General features: G+C 39.4%; 1 protein-coding gene across 5 annotated transcripts in view; it reads left to right on the top strand.

Moving 5' to 3' along the window:
* Positions 1-4298: 4298 nt before the first annotated feature.
* The window catches only part of ZC3H12C (zinc finger CCCH-type containing 12C), a 69255-nt gene continuing 51417 nt past the window's right edge, over positions 4299-22136 (top strand). The window contains exon 1 of one of the 5 annotated variants that reach the window (XM_074335520.1): positions 4299-4316. Coding sequence is in view for 3 of the 5 variants with exons in the window: in XM_074335517.1 (XP_074191618.1) it covers positions 9013-9093 (81 nt within the window). In the remaining 2 variants the exon portion in view is untranslated. Of the gene's footprint in view, positions 4317-7762; positions 7859-8096; positions 8442-8530; positions 8660-8768; positions 9094-22136 lie in introns of those variants that run through there. The other 4 variants (XM_074335519.1, XM_074335518.1, XM_019715306.2 and 1 more) reach the window with 4 other exon arrangements.

Genomic DNA, 22136 nt, shown 5'->3' with positions numbered 1-22136 from the left:
TGATGAGATGGAGAGATAACTTGTATTTTTGAAACCTTACATGTTATTGTGCCTTAAAATTTTTCTGCAATGAGCATGTATTCTTTTATAATTTAGAATAACATATTAGAATACTAAAAGGTACTAGATACTAAAGCGAGTGCAATCCACCTCCATTAACCCTTCTTCAAGATCCATACAGCTGAAGTATTTGAGCTTCAATTTCACTATTGATTGGCTACATACATAACAGAGTCTTAGAAAGTGCCGGATTCTATTTTTGTACATAAATAATTGACGCTCAAGACGTTACAAGTAATTGTCTAGACCCAGTCCTATGACACTCTAAAATGTTCTTGCAAACATATATTTTAGCAAAGTGAATTACAGAAAGTGGTGATAATACATTTCATCAGGATGGTATCGTCTAGTAAATAAGTTGTCCTTGCCAAAGCTTACTGGACATTTAATTGTCTCTTACAGTTATTCAAAATAAAATGACAAATTTCTGAATTTCTCCTGCAACATCTCCATTAAAAATGAAGGGACGACCAAAGACAGATAATGCTCATTTTTCACAGTAGACATTTGTAAAAATGACCCAGATGGCTTAGACCTTCTCAATAAGCCAGGGTTCTGTGTATAAAACTAAAAAACTAGAGCAAGTCACAGATGACTAAAGAACATTTCAGGGGACTACTGACATTGTTTCAAATAAGGTAAATGCTTTGACAACATTAAAGGACCATGAGACATTGGAATAGATGGATGGCTCTACCGCATCCCAAGGAGTAGCCTAATTGTACCTCTGCTTATAAGGTAAAATCTGTGTGCTCTGGACTGGCAAGAGAGTAGATAAGACATTAGACAAATAGTTTCTCTAAAATCAGACCTACCAAACCATTAAAAGCCATCACATACCTCTAGTTTATTTATCTCTTCAGTGTCAATCTTGTCCTACCCAGGCCTATAGCACTCACTTACTTACGGGATCTATAGAGATGTGCTTAACATTTCCTCCATGGCTGGATTCTTTTTTTTTTTTTAGAAAGGCAGACTGCCACGTGCAGCGCCTCATTTGGATGTGTCTGGAGTCTTGGAAGCTTGACTACCCTACGTTCTCCTACAAACGGACCTTGAGATCTTGTTTGGAGGTTCTAGCAGGGGAGCGCAGCTACTCATATACCCTTACCTGAGAAGACAGCCCTCTATCGGGGAATGTCGTCCTCTTCCACCTAGCGCGCAGCTTCGGGAGGGACACAGATGGATGGGTGAGGGAGGAAGAGGACACCCGCCTAGCCAGCCAGATCAGCCAAATCAACCCTGGCGATCAATGGGGTGACAGATGTTGTGGGGACAGAGCCCCAGAAAGCAGTTTCCAGGCTCTCGGCCTCACATAGAAAGCTGTTGGCTCAGGTAGTAAATGGCTATCAACTGTGATTGGATGGCCATCAGCTGTGGATAGTTGGCCGTCAGCTGTAACCAGTGAGCCATTGACCACTAATATAACTGCTATGGCTACACTGGCAGAAAATGGGGGCTAGCAAGAAGATGGTGGCTGAGCTGGCAAGCGCAGATTGCAGTTAGGATGGCGGGTTGTGGACAGTGAGAGTATAGTGCCGCCAGCGAGAATATACTAGTATGACTCCCCTATCTATGGCTCCATGGGTGTTCCTTTTTGGCCTCACCATATCCTACGTTCTTATGTGGGGAGCGGGATCTGAGACCCCGCAGGCCGCCCCTCACGACAGATGTCACAGCCAGATCGCCCTCACATCCCATGACTGGATTCTTTATTTCTGATTCCTGGATGCTCTTTGGCTGAATATTGCCTGGAATGTCCACCTTCCAACAAAAATAGCTGACAGTGTGAATTTCCCATTGACTTCCCTCTAAAGTTGTGAGTGCTTGAAACCGTCTAGGTCAACTGTTTCCCCTAATTCCCTCTGACCTTAGCAATTAGGCTCACTTACCTGTGTCCTATCCTAGACTCAAAAGCCAACCTAGACCCTAAGTTAGTGACTTGCCCATCCCAACCACCCACCTTTCCAGGGTACAGTGACTCAGCAGCAGACCTACTCTTCTGATAATCCTGCTCTTCCTGTAAACTGCAGCCATAATTATGGGGCTACGTGTTTATTTTATTGTAATGTTTGTTATTTGTTTGGAAGAATTGTTTTAATTTGTTTGCTGGTTGGTGTTTTTTTTTTTTTTTAAACCAAGACCCTATCCTGTTCTGCTAGTTCAGTAGTTGGTTCCTTGCCTTGTTCCCCCTTAATGCTTAAGTATTTTTCTAACTCCCTAGTTTCTTTGAGATTTGAATTCCTCTTTGCCCACTATTTTAGGGACTGGAGCCCTGAATCCTGCTTCCCACGGCCATGTCTCTCCTACCTTCTGACACTGAATGCCTAAATAAGCAGCCACAAGCTGGGTTTTATGGCACCCAGTTCCAGCAGTGGAACCAACCAAGTGCCTTTCATGAGCCAGGCACAGGAGAACTGGGGATGCTGCAGAGAGGAAGACAGACAGAGCTCCTGCCTTCATGGAGCTTATATCCTGATGTGGGGAAACACAATAAAACGAATAAGCAAATAAAATTCTAAGTCATGAGTATTATGGAAAAAAAAAAAAAATGATGCTTCTGCCCTGTGCCGACTGCTGACATTCTGTCTTGCCTGCAGTTCATATGAACTTCTCTCCTATTTGCTGATGAGAACTTCCCTAAATATTCCCCTTAGTTAAAGCAAAAATCTTCTAGAATCTGCATTTGTAGCTTTTGACAGTTAAGTTGTAAATTCAGTGACTAATCCCACTAACATCGGCTGGGAATCCTTTAGCAACTATGGGATCCCCCCTTCCACATGATCATCGGACTCTTTCCTTTGGGAAGCCCCAGACTCTACACGTGCAACTCACAGGACTCCCTCAACTTCCTCTTCCTTGTAGCTGTGGTACTATTTGAAAAAAAAGCATCTGTTTATTTATAGGATCAAATAGAAAGGCATGGATAATAGCACACATCACCAATAAAAGTAAACTTCAAAAAATATTTTTTTTTGGATAGCTAATTCAAGTAACCAATTTAAACTTCAAAAGCTATAAAAGGGTATAGAGTAAAAAGTGAATCTCTCTTCCACTTTTTCTTTCTAGTCATCCAGTTCCTCAGCCCAGGACAAACACCGTTATTAGTTTCTTGTGTGTCCTTCCAGAGACATTATATGAAGTTATAAGCAAATGCATAGATACTCTTTTTCTTTCACACAAATGATAGCTTACTATATACACTGGTCTTCACCTTACTTTTTCAATAAACAATGGATCTGGAAGTGTATTCCAGACGCATAAAGCCACTTTATTCCTTTTCATAAGTAAATGGTATTCTAATGTATGAAGACACTACAATCCATTTAAATAGTTTTAATGGACTTATAGGTTGGTTGTAATTTTTTGCTTTTGCAAATAATGCTGCATTTAATATTCTTGTGACATGGCTTTTTAACATAAGATGTACTCTAACCTGAAAATTCTATAACGCTGTTTCCAACTATCTCAATTTTGTACATTTGTAATTCTATATACCAATTTCTTTTTAAAACAACAGGTGCTTGCAGAGGTGAAGAGGATATTTTTGGTACACTTGAAATTCCATGTTGAAACAAAAATTTTTAAATTTCTGGGCAGGATGAACTGCAATGACAGGTGTGGTCCTTGTCAAGATGGGAAAGTGCCACCTTAGGAGTATTTAAAATAATTCAATGTTAAGTATTTATTGTTTCCAAAAGTCCTGTGTTGGCTAAATGTGATGAAAGTAAGACAGCCATGCTGTCTGATTCAGGGAGAAAACCAAGCACATGACTGTACAACATAAGCCTATTGAAAACCTTGCTGTTCTTGGGGGCCTCCCACAAATACTGAAAAAAGTCATGCTGCTGGTATGGAATCTTGTGGTAACTCATCAAAAGAAAGAAGTCCTGGGATTGGTCAACAGCACATAACTCGTGTTCTGTAGTTTCCTTTCCCTAGGAACTCAGTATTAAAAAGCAACTCTCACCAGTCACTAAGCACATGGGTGAGAATGAGTTTTATCCATATGTGTCTATCTTACACAAATCATGTGTTTAGGAAATGGTTGCTTGGGGTAATGATATTAAAGAAGCATTACATTTCATAGGTTTTTTGAATTAACCAGAACTTCTCTGAAAGACAAAAGAAATTGTGAATGAAAAATCACAGTAGTCTTTGTGGGTGAAGCTCTTCAACTGGAGGAAATCAAGTGCTGGCCAAAGAGCTGGAGATGAAAGTGCTTCGAAGGGACTATTGACATTGTTTCAACTAAGGTAAGTGTTTTGGCAGAAATGGTAGAGGCAGGAGACATGAGAGCAACAGAAATAATTCTCTTGCATCCCCACGTGTTGCCACTGGGTTCACACATTTTCAATCAGAAAACTTCTAAGCACACCACTAGGAGAGCTCTGCATAGAACTAGAAGTAGTTGCCAGGGGTGTGTGCCAGTTTTGAACCTGAGGGTGAGCTACAGCCCCTGGAGGTCTTAGACAAGGTGGGCGGGCAATTGGAAGTTCCAGGTTGAGGCAACCAGGTGGGATATGGTGGGATCTGAAGTTCTGTCTTTTAAGATTCATTGTGTGACTCTAGGTTTGTGGTAGTCTACCTGGGAGCTAGCTATATTTTAGAAAGAAGTGCTGCCCTTACAACCATTCTCCTCCTACCCCTTTTCCCAGCTTGTTCTTTCCAAAGCATTTGCTTTTAATTGGTGAGGCTGCTCAAGGCTTTGCCTATTACGGCACCACAGCCCCTCAAATTCTTTATGTGCGATTCAAAGTCACCATTTAAAGTCTAGGCTTGATTTTATAACTCAAATATGAATTGGCTATCCAGAATTGGTAATAGCGTGACGTAAATGTGGCATTGCCTGAAGTTTTACTATCAGACAATGAAAATTTGATCCTCAATTTTATTATTTGCAAAATAAAAAGTAGGGTCAGATTAAATGATTTCTAACTTTTCTTTCACCCGTTTTACATTCTCTGAGACCATGAGATTTCTTTCTTATATATTCTCTTTTCCTTCTAAGTAAATATAACTCAGAATAAAGAAAAGAGGAATTCCCTAATACACATTTATCTCAGGCATAGAGAGGCATTTTATTTTTATTAGAAATTTTCTTTCAACTCTAATAGTGACCACTTAAAATTTTCATACTTACTCTCTCAATAGCAGATAAAAGCCTCATTTATCCAATGATTTGCCTTTTCTAGATACTATAAGATACTTCCGCATGCATATCCCACTATTACCACAAATAAATGCCTACAACCAAATTATTCTAACATTTGCTTAAAAAAGGAGTTCCTCTACCCCTAAAGTTGCCCTTTTTTCCAGTTAGTGATACTACTATAGGCTTCACATTCACACCCACTAAATCATTTTAGACGTCTCTGTTTTCTTAATTCCATTTCCATCAAGTGTATCCAATCATTCACAAAGCATTGGAGATTTTTAAGTCACAGTATCTCACTAACCTGTCCTTTCCTTACTTCTCTCACCATTTACTTCAGTATTTCATGTCAATGCTCCCATATAGGACATCCAACTTGTTTTCCTGATTCAATCCCTCCCATTTCGAAACCTTCCAATAACCATCACAATATTGGTTTTTCTAAAATAGGATGTTCTCCATATTACTTTCTGTTGAAAACCCTTCACAGATTCCTCACTGTATATAGGTGACACTGAGCTCAAACTATCTATCTCCTTACCTACCTCCCTCCCTTTTCCCTCTTTCTCTGTATAATTTGGTCCTCTCCAGCTTTTTTTAAATCCTTCTTTTCAAAATTTCCCTGGCACTCTATCTTTATGTTGTTGCACTTATATGCCCTTCCTTTTGCTCTCTGCTTATCAAAATACCATTCATCATCATTATCCAGCTTAAATCTCCCCTTTTTGAAACCCAAAATCATCTTCTATCTGGTCTTCCCAACCATGCCAACCTAAAGAGTTTCCTCTGTCCTGTGAGCCTTCATTGCATTATTACCCATGACACACATTTAACACTTATAAATTCTCTCGTCTTCTTATTTTTCTTCTAACTTTCATGTTTTTATCTCCTCAACTATATAGTAAGGTAATTAAGGGTAGTATCTTATTCACATAATGGGTTCTAATTCTAGAGTCAGACTGCTTGCATTTTAATCCTTGCACTGTTATTTTCTGACTGGTTTTAGTTTTCCCATCTGTAAAATGGAAATAGTGATAGTTACTTTTGAACAGGGGTTTTTGAGGGTGTTATATGACAGAACACATGCAAATGCTTAAAATAGTGCCTGGAACATGGTTGGCATTCACTAAATATTAGCAATTACAATAATTACTCATGTTTCTTACCTCCAGAGGACCTTAATACGGTGCATTGGTCTATAATCACGCTTACTCAATATTGAATGGAATTCAGTTGAATCAATTGAGGGAAATAAGGTAGATTGTGTGAAGTAGGGGAAATTCCTGGCATCACTAAAGTTATGCCATGGATGCTGTCATTACTGTCGTCAGCCAGCCAGCCTCTTTCTATATCGTCTCCTCCCTAATACTGCTCAATAGACTTCTGAGGGTTTGGCTCAGTGAACAGGGAATGTTTTCCCAGGGCATGCTTCCCTTCCTGCCAATCAAAACTGACCTGGCTGCAGATAGCAGGTTGCCAGACTTCCTAAGGGTCTTAAAGGTAGTACTAAAAATGTGGACCAGAGAGCTTTCATATTCCCAAAAGAAGCCTACCAGCCAGCTATTTTATTTAATATACCCCAAGACTGGCCTACCAAAGTGGAAAGCAGGCTCAGTAAGACACTCCCCTTTCATCTTCCAGGCAGTGTTAGGATGCCAGTAGGCACCCGCCAGTTGAATGCTCTCAGCTGGGACCCCATCATCAATAGATAAAGAGCAAAGAGATAGATGCTGGCCAAAGAGGTGGGGATATCTGTATTGCTCAACTAAGCCATAAAGGCAGATTATGTATTTTTTTAACAAAGAGAACATTAAACTGGAAAATATAAAGTTTGAGCCACTGTAAGCATCATGGCTATCACTATTAACTAGACAGGGCAAATTCAACAGATTCAGACTTAAACCATACTGAAAACAACTCAGAGAGGGAAGAAATAATTTTATTAAAAGTGAAAAAGTGTTATCAAAGGCATGAACCCCAGTCCAGTGAAACAAATATGTGCTTTGAATGAAAACATCTGAATCCTTCATATTCAAGCTGTAATTTGGGGAGATTTTTCTAACTTCAATTTTATGACTGATAAAGGGGATCATAACATCTAGCTCACTTGGCTGTAGTGAATCTTAAATGAGATGCTTTTAAAGCATTATCTGCAACACAAGTTCCCTTCCCTCTCCCTCCAAAAGCAGATGCATCCTGCCCAAGGCTAAGAGTGAGGCACCTGGCGACAATTCCACAGGCCGGTGAAATACGATTATTTGAACATTTCTGAAATTTTGACCTAGATGTGCAGGGAGCTTCCAGTGCTTTTTACACTCGCGACTCAGGAGCCCACCTCAGTGTAGAGGGCTGTCTCCTTCCAACCTCCCGAAAGAGATCTGGATTTATCCTGTTTAACCATGATTTTGACATACTGCCATTTCCAACAAGGCCAGTTTCTTTGCTGAAAGATCCCCTGGGTGAAATCCCAACAGATTCATTTGTTTAAGTTTCCTTATTGGTTTTGCTAATACCGGCTGTGGTTTTTCCTCATTACGGTATATTGATAATGAAACAACCACGGGAAACTTGCTCGATTTCCTTGACTGCCCAGGGAATGATCCGTGTTGTTGCTGGGTGGAAAAGGTGTCACCGAGCGGAGAGGTGCCCTCCGGGATAGGGCTGGGGGAGCGGCGAGGGGAGGTCGGGACCCCCAGGCTGGGCGGGGGAAGGGGATTGGGTGCAAGGGAAGGAGGCGCGGGAACCCCCGGCAGCCCCAGCGGCTGGGTCGAGACCGACAGGTTCCAGCAGCTCCCCTCACCCTTCTCCACGCCTCCCGGGTTTTCCCCTTGGCTCGGGGTTTCCTGTTTCAGTTCTCGGCGACCTCCAGAAGCAGGTGCTGGTTTGCTAACCTCGTCTCCAGAGGAGGCGAAGGAGGAGACGGAAAAGAGGGAAGGGGAGGAGGAAGCGGCGCAGCGGCGGCGGCTGCGGGCGGGCGGTCGAGGAGCGAGCAGGCAGGCGGGACAACCGGGTTCGCCCTCGCCGGCAGAGCAGCGGCGCGCCTGAGCCGGGGCCCCGGCGTGTGGCCGGGCCGGCGGGCGAGCGGGCGGCATGGGGGAGCCTCCCGCTCGCCCCGCGCCCTAGCGGCGGCCCAGGGCTGAGGCGACAGGCGGCCGGGCGCCGGAGGGCCCCGGGGCTGCCCCGGTTTCCAGGTCATGTTGTGATGGCTGCTGAGAAGAGACTGCAAGTAGGTTGAGCAACACGGTTGAGCCCGTGTGCGCGCGCGTGTTGGGTGTGAGTTGTGCAACCCCGGGGAGGGGGCGCCGGGGCCGCGGCCCGGGGGGAGGGCGCGCGGGTGGGCGCGGCACCGCGCGGGGAGGGCCAAGGTGGCCGCTGTTGCTGCGGGCCCCGCGGTCCGCTGGACGTTTCCTCGCGGGGTCGGCCATGCCGAGTAGCGGTCCTCAGGTTTGTCCCTCCGGAAGGGGGTGAAAGGGGGCTACTGCGGCGAGCGTGGCCCTGAGGGAATCTAGCGAGGGGAGAGCCGCGGGCCGAGAGGCCGCGCCCCAGCGCCGGGCGGAGGGGCCGGAGCCGGAGCGGCGGCTCCGGGTGATCTCCAGGCCCTGGCGGGTCGGACTCCTGTAGGTCGAGTCACTGGGCTCCCGGGGCTCTCGGGTGGGGCCTAGGGAAAAGCCGAGAGCATCCTCCCCGCGGGCAGAGCCGCCCCGCCGGGATCACGGGCGAGGTGAGGCCGGCGTCCCCGGCCCCGCGGCCTAGGGCACCAGTTCACTCCCGCCCGCCCCGGGCCACAGCCGCCGAACATGGAGGCGAGCTCGGGCGCTCCCGATGGAAACGGACCCAGAGCCGTGCTCCTGCGGCTCAGACCCTCGCGCGCTCGTGGGGTGAGGCATCATCCGACATCTCGGATCCAACGCCAGCCATTAGCTTTTATTATCCATCGCTCCATCCAAACCACCACCCGCACGCCGCCCCTAACGAAAAGCCCCGCACCCTCCTGCACCCCTCACCCTTCCGTCTCCAGCCGAATTCCCATTTTCACCCTGCGTTCGTTTTAGCTGAGCTGGTTCACATTTTTAACTCCCTACAAAGACGTGTTACAAATACAACTTGGAGAAATGAATCTCGGTTTTCTTCCCTGAACTGTCTGATCCTTCCCCCCCCTTTTAAGCCCTTGGGTTCCAAGTACAGATTCTCTAACTGGATTTCTTGCCTTTTGGGTAACCGTTAACAATTCTGGTTTGTGCTCCGTTTTGTGATAAAAGAGATGAAATGCTAATCCAGATTTAGGGAAAGTTTTCCTATTGGTTGCAAGACTGTTTTGGAGTATCCCATACAGGCCCTTGAGGCTCTTGTTGATTCGGGTTTTTGTTTTTTTTTATCCATCTTAGATGCAAAAATACTTAGGGCAAAAATACTGCTGGTTTAAGTACTGTATATTTACAAATTTGAGAAAGTTCTTCATTTCTTCACTTATTTCATATTTTTTAATGCGCGTTATAAACAAAATTGTGGATATGGCTCAAACATTTTTTGGACTTTCCAAGAAGCACAAGAAGTCAGGAATGTTATATTTTTAAACTCTTAATATATTTAGAGTTTAATGGGTATGATTTCCTTTATTTGATCCCTTACATATACAGTTAATTTTAGTAGCAATTTCTTAATATTTGGTGTTACCTGATGTTTGAATATAAAGATAGTGTCACCAAATAATTGTGAAATTATCTTGTTTTGATAACCCCAGGAAGATGCCTATTTCAGACTTGGCTTTTCTTCACCTGTTTTCTTCCAATTTGGCGTTCTTATTTTAAATTACCTAAATCTGCCTTCTTGTAGGTACTCTGAAAACATCAGAATGGTCTAGTAACTGACTCTATCTGTAATTCAAGATGTTTAATTGAGTATTTTTACTTAATTAAGAATGGGTTTTACTTTTTCAGAGTAAATTATAATTCTGCCTCTAGCATCTGGTCATCGCAAAAGTACTTAAACATTATAAGCAAAGTAAAATGAGCTTTTAAACAAAACGACAACAAAAAAAAGCCAGTATTTTTTAACCTTCATTTAATAATGAAAGTCTGATAAAACTATTTTATTGTAATGGAAATATTAAAGGATGGGAAACAGAAACTTGGAATGTTTGTATGATGATGGGAGTTTTTATTCACTACTTCCTTTTACTACATTTTTGTTTTAATTATCAGACTAATAAAAATATCCTGTTTTATATTAATGGCCTCTCTGGAGCTATGCTTTCATGGATTACATCTGCCAAAATGGACCCTAAGTGATTATAGGAAATTGTATTTCTAAAGTATTTTCCTCATTCTACAGCTGGGTTACCTTGTCTTCATTCTAGCAGACCACAATGATTCTACAGTAATTTTAATTACTATAACAGGTGTAAAAGTGTTCCTATCATTTCATAGCTTTTCATATAATTTTATACCCTTTTATGTAATTTAATACCCTTTATGTTTTTCGTTCATTGTTCTTGTACATAAATTCAGAAGAATTCTACTTTCATTCTGATTTGACTGCAGTTTTAAAGAAACGTAAATTATGAAGTAGCAGGCTTTTTATTCTTTGGGTGTTAGAATTTAGGATTGTAAACTAATCTGCAGTTATTGCTCACTTGAGACTGGTAAACTATTCCCTCAACAACTAAGTATTTAGTATCAATCTATGTGCTATGTAAGAACCCTGACCTATAAAATGAGAGAGATTGTGAATAAAAAGAACATAATGCTAGAGCTAATGTACTAAATGACAGGAGTGAAGAAGTAAATTCAGGTACTGGGGAAGGACTACCTGCCAGGCTGTAAAGGTAGGATTCAAGTGCAGGTGTACCTCAGAGATACTGCAGGTTTGGTTCCAGACCACTGTAATAGAGTGGTAATCTTGCTGGTGGAAGGTCTTGCCTTCAGTTTGTAAAAAAATAAAAATAGCACCTGTGAAGCACAGTTAAATAAGGTATACCTATAAATAGATCTGGGTGGGAGTCATTTCCAAATGAATACTGTGAGTGGCGGGAACCCTAGCAAGAAAGCAGGGAGTGGGGTGGTCTAGTGTGTCTAGAGCATTCAAGTTGATGATGGGAGTAGTGGGTGATAAAGGCGGAAAAGATAGTTTTGGGGATATAGTTCTTCTTGGGAAGAGAAATATTAAGATCAGTAAATAACAAAAATGTATTAAATGAGGATTCCGAATTTAAACCGAAAATACTGAGATTCTAGGATTGGATCTCAAATATACCAAATGTTCTAAAAAATTTTTTGTTTTAAGTGTTAATATGCCTCATGGACCTACAGCATATAAAATCTTATGCCTTTATAAAGCTATAATGTTAAGATTCACCAAAAACGTTATAATCATTGTAGTTGTTTCACTATTAACAGTTAAAGGCAATGAACAATTTGAGAGTGTGATTTTTTTTTTCCAAATCTTTCATCCCAAAATATATCTCTAGTACCTTGGTCACTAAGTATGATTTTTACTCTTTAATTTTTCTATCTGACAGAGGATTGTTTTACTTGGTAAAATGAAAATAGAGGTAGTGACGGGTTAGCTCAGTTGGTTAGAACACGGTGCTCTTAACAAGGTTGCTGGTTTGATCCCCACATGGGCCGCCGTGCCCTCCACAACTAGATTGAAACAATTACTTCACTTGGAGTTGACGGGTCCTTGAAAAACACACTTAAGAAAAAGAGAAAAGAAAATAGAGAATAGTCACCCATAAAGCATAGTATATAATAAGGTTTTACGACACAACACTGATTCTTATGCCCAGTGAACTAGCCTAAAGCCAAACCCATAAGCACATTCTGAACATTCAAAGCACTCTGCCTTTAACATAATTATCAAATCTCTAAGGGTGAATAGGGAATAAGCAGAAAATCCCGAAATCTCCCTGCTTGCTTTGAACATTTTTCCCTAGGCCCCCTCACCTTTTGCCTGGCTCACTGGTTATTTAGGCCTCAGCTTTACTCCATTATAGTTTAACTTTTTTTTTTTTTAAGATTGTTTTATTATTATTATTACTGGGGAAGGGGAACAGGACTTTACTGGGGAACAGTGTGTACTTCCGGGACTTTTCCAAGTCAAGTTGTTGTCCTTTCAATCTTAGTTGTGGAGGGCGCAGCCCAGCTCCAGGTCCAGTTGCCTGTTGCTAGTTGCAGGGGGCGCAGCCCACCATCCCTTGTGGGAGTCCAACCAGCAACCTTGTGGTTGAGAGCCCACACTCCAACCAACTGAGCCATCTGGTCCCCCGGTGAACTGAGCACTGCTCATTGACTTCATTCTAGTTGCAGAGGGCGCAGCTCGCTGGCCCCTGTGGGAATCAAACCGGCAGCCCTGTTGCCCAGAGTTAGTGCTCTAACCAACTGAGCCATCCATCCGCCCCACATAGTTTAAGATTGATAGCTTCTTGTGCCAAGCATTGTTCTAAGTGTTCCACACGTATTAATACATTTAATACTACACTCTTATGAAGAAGTATTTCATTACTCTTTTTTTTTCTTTTTTTTTTTTTAATTTTATTGGGGAAGGGGAACAGGACTTTATTGGGGAACAGTGTGTACTTCCAGGCCTTTTTTCCAAGTCAAGTTGTTGTCTTTTCAGTCTTAGTTGTGGAGGGCGCAGCTCAGCTCCAGGTCCAGTGGCTGTTGTTAGTTGCAGGGGGCACAGCCCACCATCCCTTGCGGGAGTCGAACTGGCAACCTTGTGGTTGAGAGGACAAGCTCCAACCAACTGAGCCATCCGGGAGCTTAGCGGCAGCCCCGCTCAAGGTGCCGTGTTCAATTTTAGTTGCAGGGGGTGCTGCCCACCATTCCTTGCGGGAGTCGAGGAATCGAACTGGCAACCTTGTGGTTGAGAGCCCACTGGCCCATGTGGGAATCGAACCTGTAGCCTTCGGAGTTAGGAGCATGGAGTTGTAACCACCTGAGCCACCAGGCCTGCCCTCATTACTCTTTTTTTTTTCTGATGAGGAAACCGAACCACAATGTGGTTAAATAACTTGATGGGTCTCACAGTTAATGATAGCAGAGTGAGAGCTCCAAATTAGACTAAGTCCCTGTTTTAACCAAATATGAAGGTCTCTGGAACCTAATTCATGTTAATAAATTTGTTACTGTGCGGTTTAAATTATATAATGGAATCATCTTTCTTGGGAGTCTGGTTCTTAAGATACATCTTTTTCTTGTATACTGGGAATTACACTATTTATAGAGCTTTGTATCCTACCTTCCTGTCCCCATTTAACATAAACTAAGGATTTTCTCATGACATTGAAAATATTTCAAACATTTTCTTCCTAAGAACATGTCATTTTACTTAACCATTTTCCTATTTCAGTTGAACATTTTTTCTTCAAAACTTTAATATTATAATGCTTAAGTTGAGTATCCGTAAAAAAATTTTTTTCTGCATCTGCATTCTTAGGATGGATTCCTAGAAGTACTTATCAAAGAGAATAAGCTTTAAAGTTTTTAATGGCCAAAAAGTTTTCCAGAAAAGTTATATATGGTATACCCGTTAGAAAAGAGTGAGAGCCGATTTTGTCCTGTGTTTGAATGCACTATTTTAAAACTTTGACAAATTGTTAGATGAGCATTAATATCTCATTTTAATGTTTTCCTACTTATATTTTAAATTATATTTAAAATTATTTATTTTAAATAATTATTATTTTAAATAATTTATTCAAATAATTCAAATTATTTATTTTAAATAATTTAAATATACTTATATTTAAAATTATTAAATTGATTAAGAAAAAGCAAAGAGAAAATTAAAGCCACCTGGAATCTCCTTACCCAGAAATAACTTCCATAAATATTTTGGTAAATATCTCGTGACAAGTTTTTGTTCCTGTAGTTATATTTTATAGAATTTTTACTTGGGTTTTTTTTTTTTTTTAATTTTGTATTTATTTATTTATTTTATTATTTTTTTAATTTATTGGGGTGACAATTGTTAGTAAAATTACATAGATTTCAGGTTTTACTTGGGTTTTAAGGTGAAAACATAAGCATTTCCTAATCCCCCAATTTTAGGCAAAATTATTTGCTTACTCCCGTGTTTTTAAAATACTATATATATTCCTCCATAACATCTGCATATTTAGTGATAGTTTATTTAGTGATAGTGAACTGTTTATTTCTTTTCTTCTTGTGTCTGCCCTTCATCTAGAAAACAGAAAAATACCTAGATCACAGATTTGTCGTAAGTATTAACTGGTAATATAAAATGTTGGTAACGGTACCTAATACTGTGCTTAGGATTTTTTTTTTTTTATCATGTTCATTGTTTTTAGGCTCCGTGACAATAAGGACTCTGGTCCCAGAGTCTTCGACAGCATTTGGCATATAGTAGATAACTTCAGGAATGTGTTTTTATTGTTAAAGTCCATATAGTACTTTAAATAATAATCTGTTGATATGGGTGGGATGAATAAAAGCCTGTACATGGTTTAGAGATGGACCAGTAATCAGCACAGAGCAAAAAACACAATTGTTGCTACCTAAACATTTAAAAATTAACTTAGAATGTATGATGTGATTTCTTGAGGGGCTATACACATTTGCCTTGTGAAAATATAATTAGCCTTATCTACCCCACTTAGCTGGGGAAGCATATTATAAAAGTGAGTTTTCTAAAAACTTAGTCTTTAAAATCTTTTCAAGAGCAAAACATTTAAACTATTTGAAATGGAAGAATTTGTACACATGCATTATATTTTTGTACCTTCAAATAATATGTAGCCTGTAATTTTCACTTAACTGTGAAAAATAATAATAGCTAACATTTATTGGGCACTAACTCTATGCCAGGCACAGTATTAAGCAGTTTACTTAGGCTAGTTATCTAAGTTAGTTTTATAGCAATTTACAGGGTTTACACTGTTGTTTTGCCTTTCTTCCAGGTGATGGAGCTGATGCCTAAAGATGTTAACTTGGCCAAGGTTATTGCGATTTCTACTTTATCCTAAAATAAAGGCAATACTTGTTAGGCTTTTTTAGATGGCTTCGGGCAGCAGGACTCCATGATTTGTATCAATGACTTTCGGTGTTTTTTTCCTTGGTGTTAGCTGTTCCTTACTGACATTGTCCCTCCCTCTAATTTGTAGCGGATATCTGAGGGGTAGACTATGAAACTGAATAACAACAGCTAATCTTGTATCCAAAATAAAAATATTTAGGCAGCAATTAAAGGCTTTTGGGATGCTCAGACAGTCTAGGTTGCAGAACTGAAAGATTGTACTGTATGGAGAGGGCAGGTGGAGCCTCTGAAAATCAGCTAGGTAGTTGTGGATTTGAATCCCAGCTCTGCCCTTTACTGGCTGTGACCCGGGCAAGACTGAGTTTCTCTTTGATTTTTCATCCATCAAACACTGAATTTTGCAGAGTTGTTTTTACTGATTCAAGATAATGAGTATAAAAGTACCTGGAACATAGAAAGCAATTAATATTATAAAGTGATTTAACAATATCCATTGATTTAATTGGACAAACATTTTGTTTGTTTTTCTGTCTACTTTAGTCACTGGCTCTTAACTGTTCAGAGTAATTGGGATTACCAGATATAAAATTTCTATAAAATAAAGTTTACTGTTACTGCTTTTAATGTCAGTTTATATTTTAGAGTTTTCAAAGGGCTTTCAAATTTATTCATATCTTTTAGGGTGAGGCTAAAATTAGTTTATGTTCTTTGTTCTTAGTCATCTGTACTCATTTCCTATTCAAAATTATGTGGGCTTAATCTTATCCTTATTCTGTGACTTATTCTGTTTCAAATCTTGGCTTTTACTTTTAATTTACTTTTATTATTTTGAACACTCAACAGGGACAATGTTTCCAAAATTACTGAGGCTTCCTCTTTATTGTTGATTTAGATGTTTTTTGTTTTATCTTAAGTCATCATTTTCTTTGATTGCTCCATTGAGTTGGTGATGTGTATTAGATACTTTTTGGAATTTTACTGTAATTTTAAATGATTGCTACAGCTCTAAAAGGCTTTAAGTGTGCAATAAATTATCTATTTTAATTAAGTAGGTATTTTATTTTTGCTAAGACAGAAAAGTCCCTTAAGTAGCATTAAAATTGTGAGTGTGAGGTATGTTATAATTAGCAATGTCATAGATAAGAAAAGACAGTTTTAAATAGGGGAAATGTTTTCTAAACGGCATATCTATTGTTTTGATTACTTCATTTTATCTTAAATTGAGTTTAATATTTTAACATTCATTTTATCACATTTAAAATACAGAGTAATTGTAAAATGATAGTGAAAATCGTCTACAGTTCTCTTCTAGAGATAACTTAGTTTTGGCATCAGTGTTTTCATTTTTTAAAATCTCAGTCACTATAAACATCCTGTAAAAAATTTACATGCATTTGTAGTTTTGTTTCTTGCTGTTTGTTCACTATATCATGTTTTCCTGTGTTGTTAAATATCCTTTTAAAATATTTTTTATTGGCTGAATGGCTTTCAACATACCCAAGTACTGCAGTTTAATCAAGTTCATATTGCTGAGTTTTTTTGTTGTAAACAGTGTGATACATGCATGTAGATATTTGTACACGTTGATGAATATATTTTTAACAGATGCCTAAATGTGATCATGCAAATTGCTCTCTAGAAAAGTTGCACCAATTTATATTCTTATCAACAATGCGTGAGTGTCCATTCTCTGCCCTCATCCCCACCCACACCAGCCTGTCTTTGGTAGTTTGATAGACAAGAATGGGCATGATAGTGCTAAGAAGCCCATTCTATAGAGTCAGAGACTGAGTTTGAGTTCTGTTCTAACACTTACTGGCCCTGTGATGTTGGGCAAATTTCTTATTTATTTTCCTAAGCCTTCGTTACTTTGTAAAATTGTGGTGATACTACCTATTATCATGGTAATATCATAATATCATGGTTGTGAAGTTTAACTGATGTTTATTGAAGCACTTACATCCTTGAGGTGTTAGCTATCATTATTTATTATTATGAGTGAGATTTCCCCTCATATTTTATGCTTAGTATACCTATATTTTACACTTGGTAGTGGCTAGTATAAAGGAAAGTTACTCATTTTTTAATACTCATCTAGCTACCTTACTGAAAACTCTTTTATATACTGGTAGTTGAATTGAAGGAGTTGGTCCAACAGTTTTTCAGTTGAGTCTCTTTTTTTTTTTTTTTTTTAACAGGACTTTATTGGGGAACAGTGTGTACTTCCAGGACTTTTTTCCAAGTCAAGTTGTTGTCCTTTCGATCTTAGTTGTGGAGGGTGCCGTTCAGCTTCAAGTTGTTGTCCTTTCAGTCTTAGTTGTGGAGGGCACAGCTCAGCTCCAGGTCCAGTGGCCGTTGTTAGTTGCAGGGGGCACAGCCCACCATCCCTTGCGGGAGTCAAACTGGCAACCTTGTGGTTGAGAAGACGCGCCCCAACCAACTGAGCCACCCGGGAGCTCAGTGGCAGCTCAGCTCAAGGTGGTGTGTTCATTCTTAGTTGCAGGGGGCACTGCCCACCATCCCTTGCGGGAGTTGAGGAATCAGCTGCCCATACTGAAAATCTAGCAGTGCTTGATTCCTCATGTCCCTCTTTCATCTTACATACCCAGTCCAACATGAGCCTCTTAATCAGTACATGTAATGAATTGCATTAACAAGGTTGTTCAATATTAGAAAAATCTATTGTAGAATAAAATCTACTTGGTTAATGTGTATTGTTATAATTTAAATAATACCACATAATTTACCTCTTATATTTAGAACTTTTATATATAATATAAATAAGCTTATACATATATTTGGTTAGTTTGGAGTCCATCTTTATGGGGTTTTGTCAACAGAATTATGCTAGCCTCATAAACCAGTTTGGATGCTTTTCATTTCTTTGGTGCCTTAGAATAACCTAAGCAGCATAGGAATTGCTGGATGCTTTGAGATTCTGCTAGAACACACTCACAGAACCTATAGGTATAGCATTCTTTGTCAGAAATGGAGTAGAGGGTATAAACCTTTAAGAAAGTTTTTATTCCATGATTACTCACACTTACAACCTTTTCTTAAGTCAGCTTTGATTATGGATTCTTAATTTATTGGCATAAAGATTTATGCAAAGAATCCTATTTCATGGAATGTTACATTTGTAATGTTATATATTTGTAAAGTTCCCCAACCTCTTGATCACAGTTTTAGGAGGTCATTCATTCATTCATCAGTTAGAACCAGCTCTCCATTTTATTAACCAGTTTTGTTTTTGCTTTTTTTGCTTCCAATTTATTTGTGCTTTTAGTTTTATTCCTTTTGCCACCTTTATTTTTGGTTGGCTCATTTCAACCTTTCCAATTTAATGTTAAATTCCTTTATTTTTTGTTTTTGATTAAGTATATTTACACCATTTTTCATTTTTCTTTAACTACAGAGTTATTTGAAAGTTTTAATTTACAGATGGGTTCTTCAGGGTTTTTGAATTTTGTTTTTGGCCATCTGCTGCTAACTTCTCTATTTTTTTTTTTTTTTTTTGTATCATGGTCAGAGGATATTTCCATTCTCTAGGATTGACTTTTTCCTAAGCCTTGCAAAAATTGGTCTAGCACAAATGTCTGTCTGTATCTCAACTTTGAAGTCAAGCAACCCATAGTGAATTATTTGAGTACTTGAGATAAGGGTTATTTATATTGTTTAAATACTTGTATACCCTGAAGTTTAGTGCCATCATCATCACTTAAGGTCTGTGGATGAGAGGAGTAAATCTAATGCTTTGGATTGTCAGGAATTTTTGTCGTATTGTGGAAGGATAAGGATAGGATGGTGTGACTTTCAAAATAAGCTGATTTCCCTGTTTGTTTTTAAAGTATTTGAGTTATTAAAGAGGATTTCCCCACTTACAGATCTCCACACTTCGTAGCCCTAGTGTGCTGCCTTCTGTGTGTTTCCTGGGATGCCTCGGGTTGAAACCGGCAACTGTGGTTTCTCCATGGCCCTCATTATGCTCTTTACCAACTGAATCATATTTCAGGGGGCATCTTTTGAATACACCACCAAGACTGTAAAGCTTTGGGGGGAAAAAGTAACTCTTCTTTCCTGACCTGAGAAACTGGCCAATAGCAGAATTATGGGAATTACTCCACATTCTTGAAAATGAAGAGTGGTGGCAATTCTAGTAATTCCTGTAAGAAAATTAGCAAATTACTTTTTTTCTGAAATAAAAAAGTGCTTCAAATTATTGCCCTTTTATTTTCCATTAAGTCCCCTACTTTCAGTGTTCTTTCATGTCTTCTGATTAAAGAGAGGGCCTCTGAATGGTCCTATGTCTTTAAAACCTCCCTTTTGATTAAGAACGTCAGCAGCGAATAAGAGGTAGCTAATGTTTAAAGTCAAATTCTGATCCACAAATTGGAAAGATTTTTCTGTACTAAGAGAGACACTAGATTTGGAGTGTAAGTAGTATATGTTTAAAGTATGATTTAAAAAAAAAAAAACATCAGGAATTGGCGTGTAAGAAAAAGAATTACACAAAATTAATTTTGTGAATTTGGTTGAGGTAGGACATTTTATTGCTGTCCTCGGGTGGCTGGGAAACATGTGCCAGGTTGGCAGCTCCACCTTAGCTTTGAGACCATCCCGTGCTGTGATAGCACCTGAGTGAAGACGAGGCAGGTGGAGAAAGCACTTTGAGCTCCTGAGTGACAGCCAGAGGCCAAATGCCAGTTTGGCAAGTGTGCTGTTGGGTGCTGAGTCTTGGGCCTGAGCATTCGTCAAAATAACAGGTAGATCATAAGTGTTTATTGCCTACTTTGAAGCAAAGGAGTACTTAACGTTTTATAGGTTGGGTACTTATTTGGTGATAAACACCTAATATAGGCTGGACAGTTCAACATGGACTTACATTTGATCAAAATCCTGAAATGATTTTCTTCTCAAGTGTGTGTGAGCCTCTTACTCCACTTTTTGTATTAATCTCTTTAAAAGATAATCAGAATTATAAGATAAAATAAAAGCTTTTACTTATTTTAGACATACTGGTTCTGAAGACTAATTAATTGCCAAATCTTTGCTTCCCGATTAAGTAGCTTTTTGTTGACCAAACAAAAAATCTCTTCCAAGAATGAGAAATGGGGTACACCGATTCTGTCTCCCCTGAACCGGCTCTGTGCATGCACATGCCCGGGCACATGTTAACACACAGAGGAGGAGTCAGAAAGGTGCAGGGACAAGGAAGGAGAGCCAGAGGCCATAATGTATGCTAAGGTTCTTTTTTTGTTTTTAACTTTTTTGGGGGGATGGGGGGACGCAGCTCACAGTGGCCCATGCGGGGATCAAAACTGCAATCTCGGTGTTACTAGCACCATACTCTAACCAACTGAGCTAACTGGCCACCCCAGTATGCTAAGATTCTTATGTTTAACAATCCTTCATCAATCCTTTAAATAGTCATTTGGTTTAACAAGCTCTCCTTATAATACTCATTGCACCTTCCTCAATAATGCTTCACACTTAGATGTTTAATTATTACTCTAACCTTGTAAGTATCTCCAGGCCCTCACCAATCTTTCTTTTGGAGTTTTGATTTTTGGTGGGAAGAAACAACTAGGATGGGAATATGTAGGCTGCCAAACAGCAGCATTAAGCCTGTAGGTATCTTGAGAGCTGGGGAAGAAGATTGAAAATGGATTAGAAAAGGAGGCAGAAGAACAGAAGCGAACCTCCTGCTCCTTGAGGATTGGCGATTCCCTGCCAGAGGGTCTTTCCGTTGTCTCTCACTCTTCACTCCCAGTCAGTCCTGGCCGGCTGGATCTCATAGAGGCTGGGAAGGACAGGAATGTTGAAGGTGGTTTTAACAGAATTATAGACAGAGGAGCACCAATATTTGCCTACTGAACCAAGTCTCTTTTCCTCACTTCACTGCTTTCCTTTTTTATTTGCTGTAAGTTATTGTCCCTTTAATTATTCTCATTCATTCATACATACACAGATGTGCATACCTTTTTTCTCTCCTGTCCCACTGAATCCATTTTCCTGGTTTAAAGTTCTTAAAAGGGAAAAAAAAAAAAGAGGGGAAAAAGAAAAATTTATCCTTCCCTACCACCCCCCCAAACCATCTTTCTCTATCTCATTACTTTCCTGCCAAACTGATTAAAAGAATACATCTGCTGTCATCTCTTCCTCAGCACACACTTATCAGGAGTTTTCTGTTTTTTTCCTTAACCAGGAGTTTTTAACCTGGGTTCTGTAGTTCCCCAAACAGTCCATGGATAGAATTTGGGCATTCTGTGATGTTGGGTGGGGAAAAGTTTACATCTTTATATTCATATCCTCTAAAGGAAATTTAGCATTTCCCTTAGTTATGACTGTAAGCAACAAACCCAATATAAATAACAGTATATATGACTTTGTCACCCATAGAAATCATAAAATGTTTATCATTTATATAGTTGAAGTAAATATTCTGAATTATCGTTTTCACTTTTAACTACTTCATAATCATTGTAGTGATTAGATATGCTATATTTGTTATTTTAATGTGTTAAAAGGCATATATTTCACTATATCACTGTTCTACATATTTTGGTGACTTTTAATATAATTGGCTTTGTAATACAATTCTGTTTTTGTTTTATGTATTTTATGTATTACTTTGAAAAGAGGTCTGTAGACTTCATTAGATTGAGAAAGTCATCTATGGCACAAAAACATGGTTATGAGTAGCTGTCTGTTCAATCTGCCGCTCTTTATTTCCGAGAAATAGTTCCCTCAGGGGCCGCTAATAGTCTATCCAATGTCCTCTTTTCAGTCATCCTGCAGTATATTTGTATGATTTAATGCCATTGGTTATTTTTTTTATTACTTCTTCCTGTTTGTCTAGTATTAAATCCTTACTGGACCCATTGACACTATATGAGAAAATAATCTCATTCTTGTTTTTGTT

Source organism: Rhinolophus sinicus, linkage group LG06 (genome assembly GCF_036562045.2).
Source record: "Rhinolophus sinicus isolate RSC01 linkage group LG06, ASM3656204v1, whole genome shotgun sequence".
Taxonomy (NCBI): domain Eukaryota; kingdom Metazoa; phylum Chordata; class Mammalia; order Chiroptera; family Rhinolophidae; genus Rhinolophus; species Rhinolophus sinicus.
The sequence above is the reverse complement of the archived record's forward strand: the minus strand, read 5'-3'. Positions and strand labels throughout refer to the sequence as shown.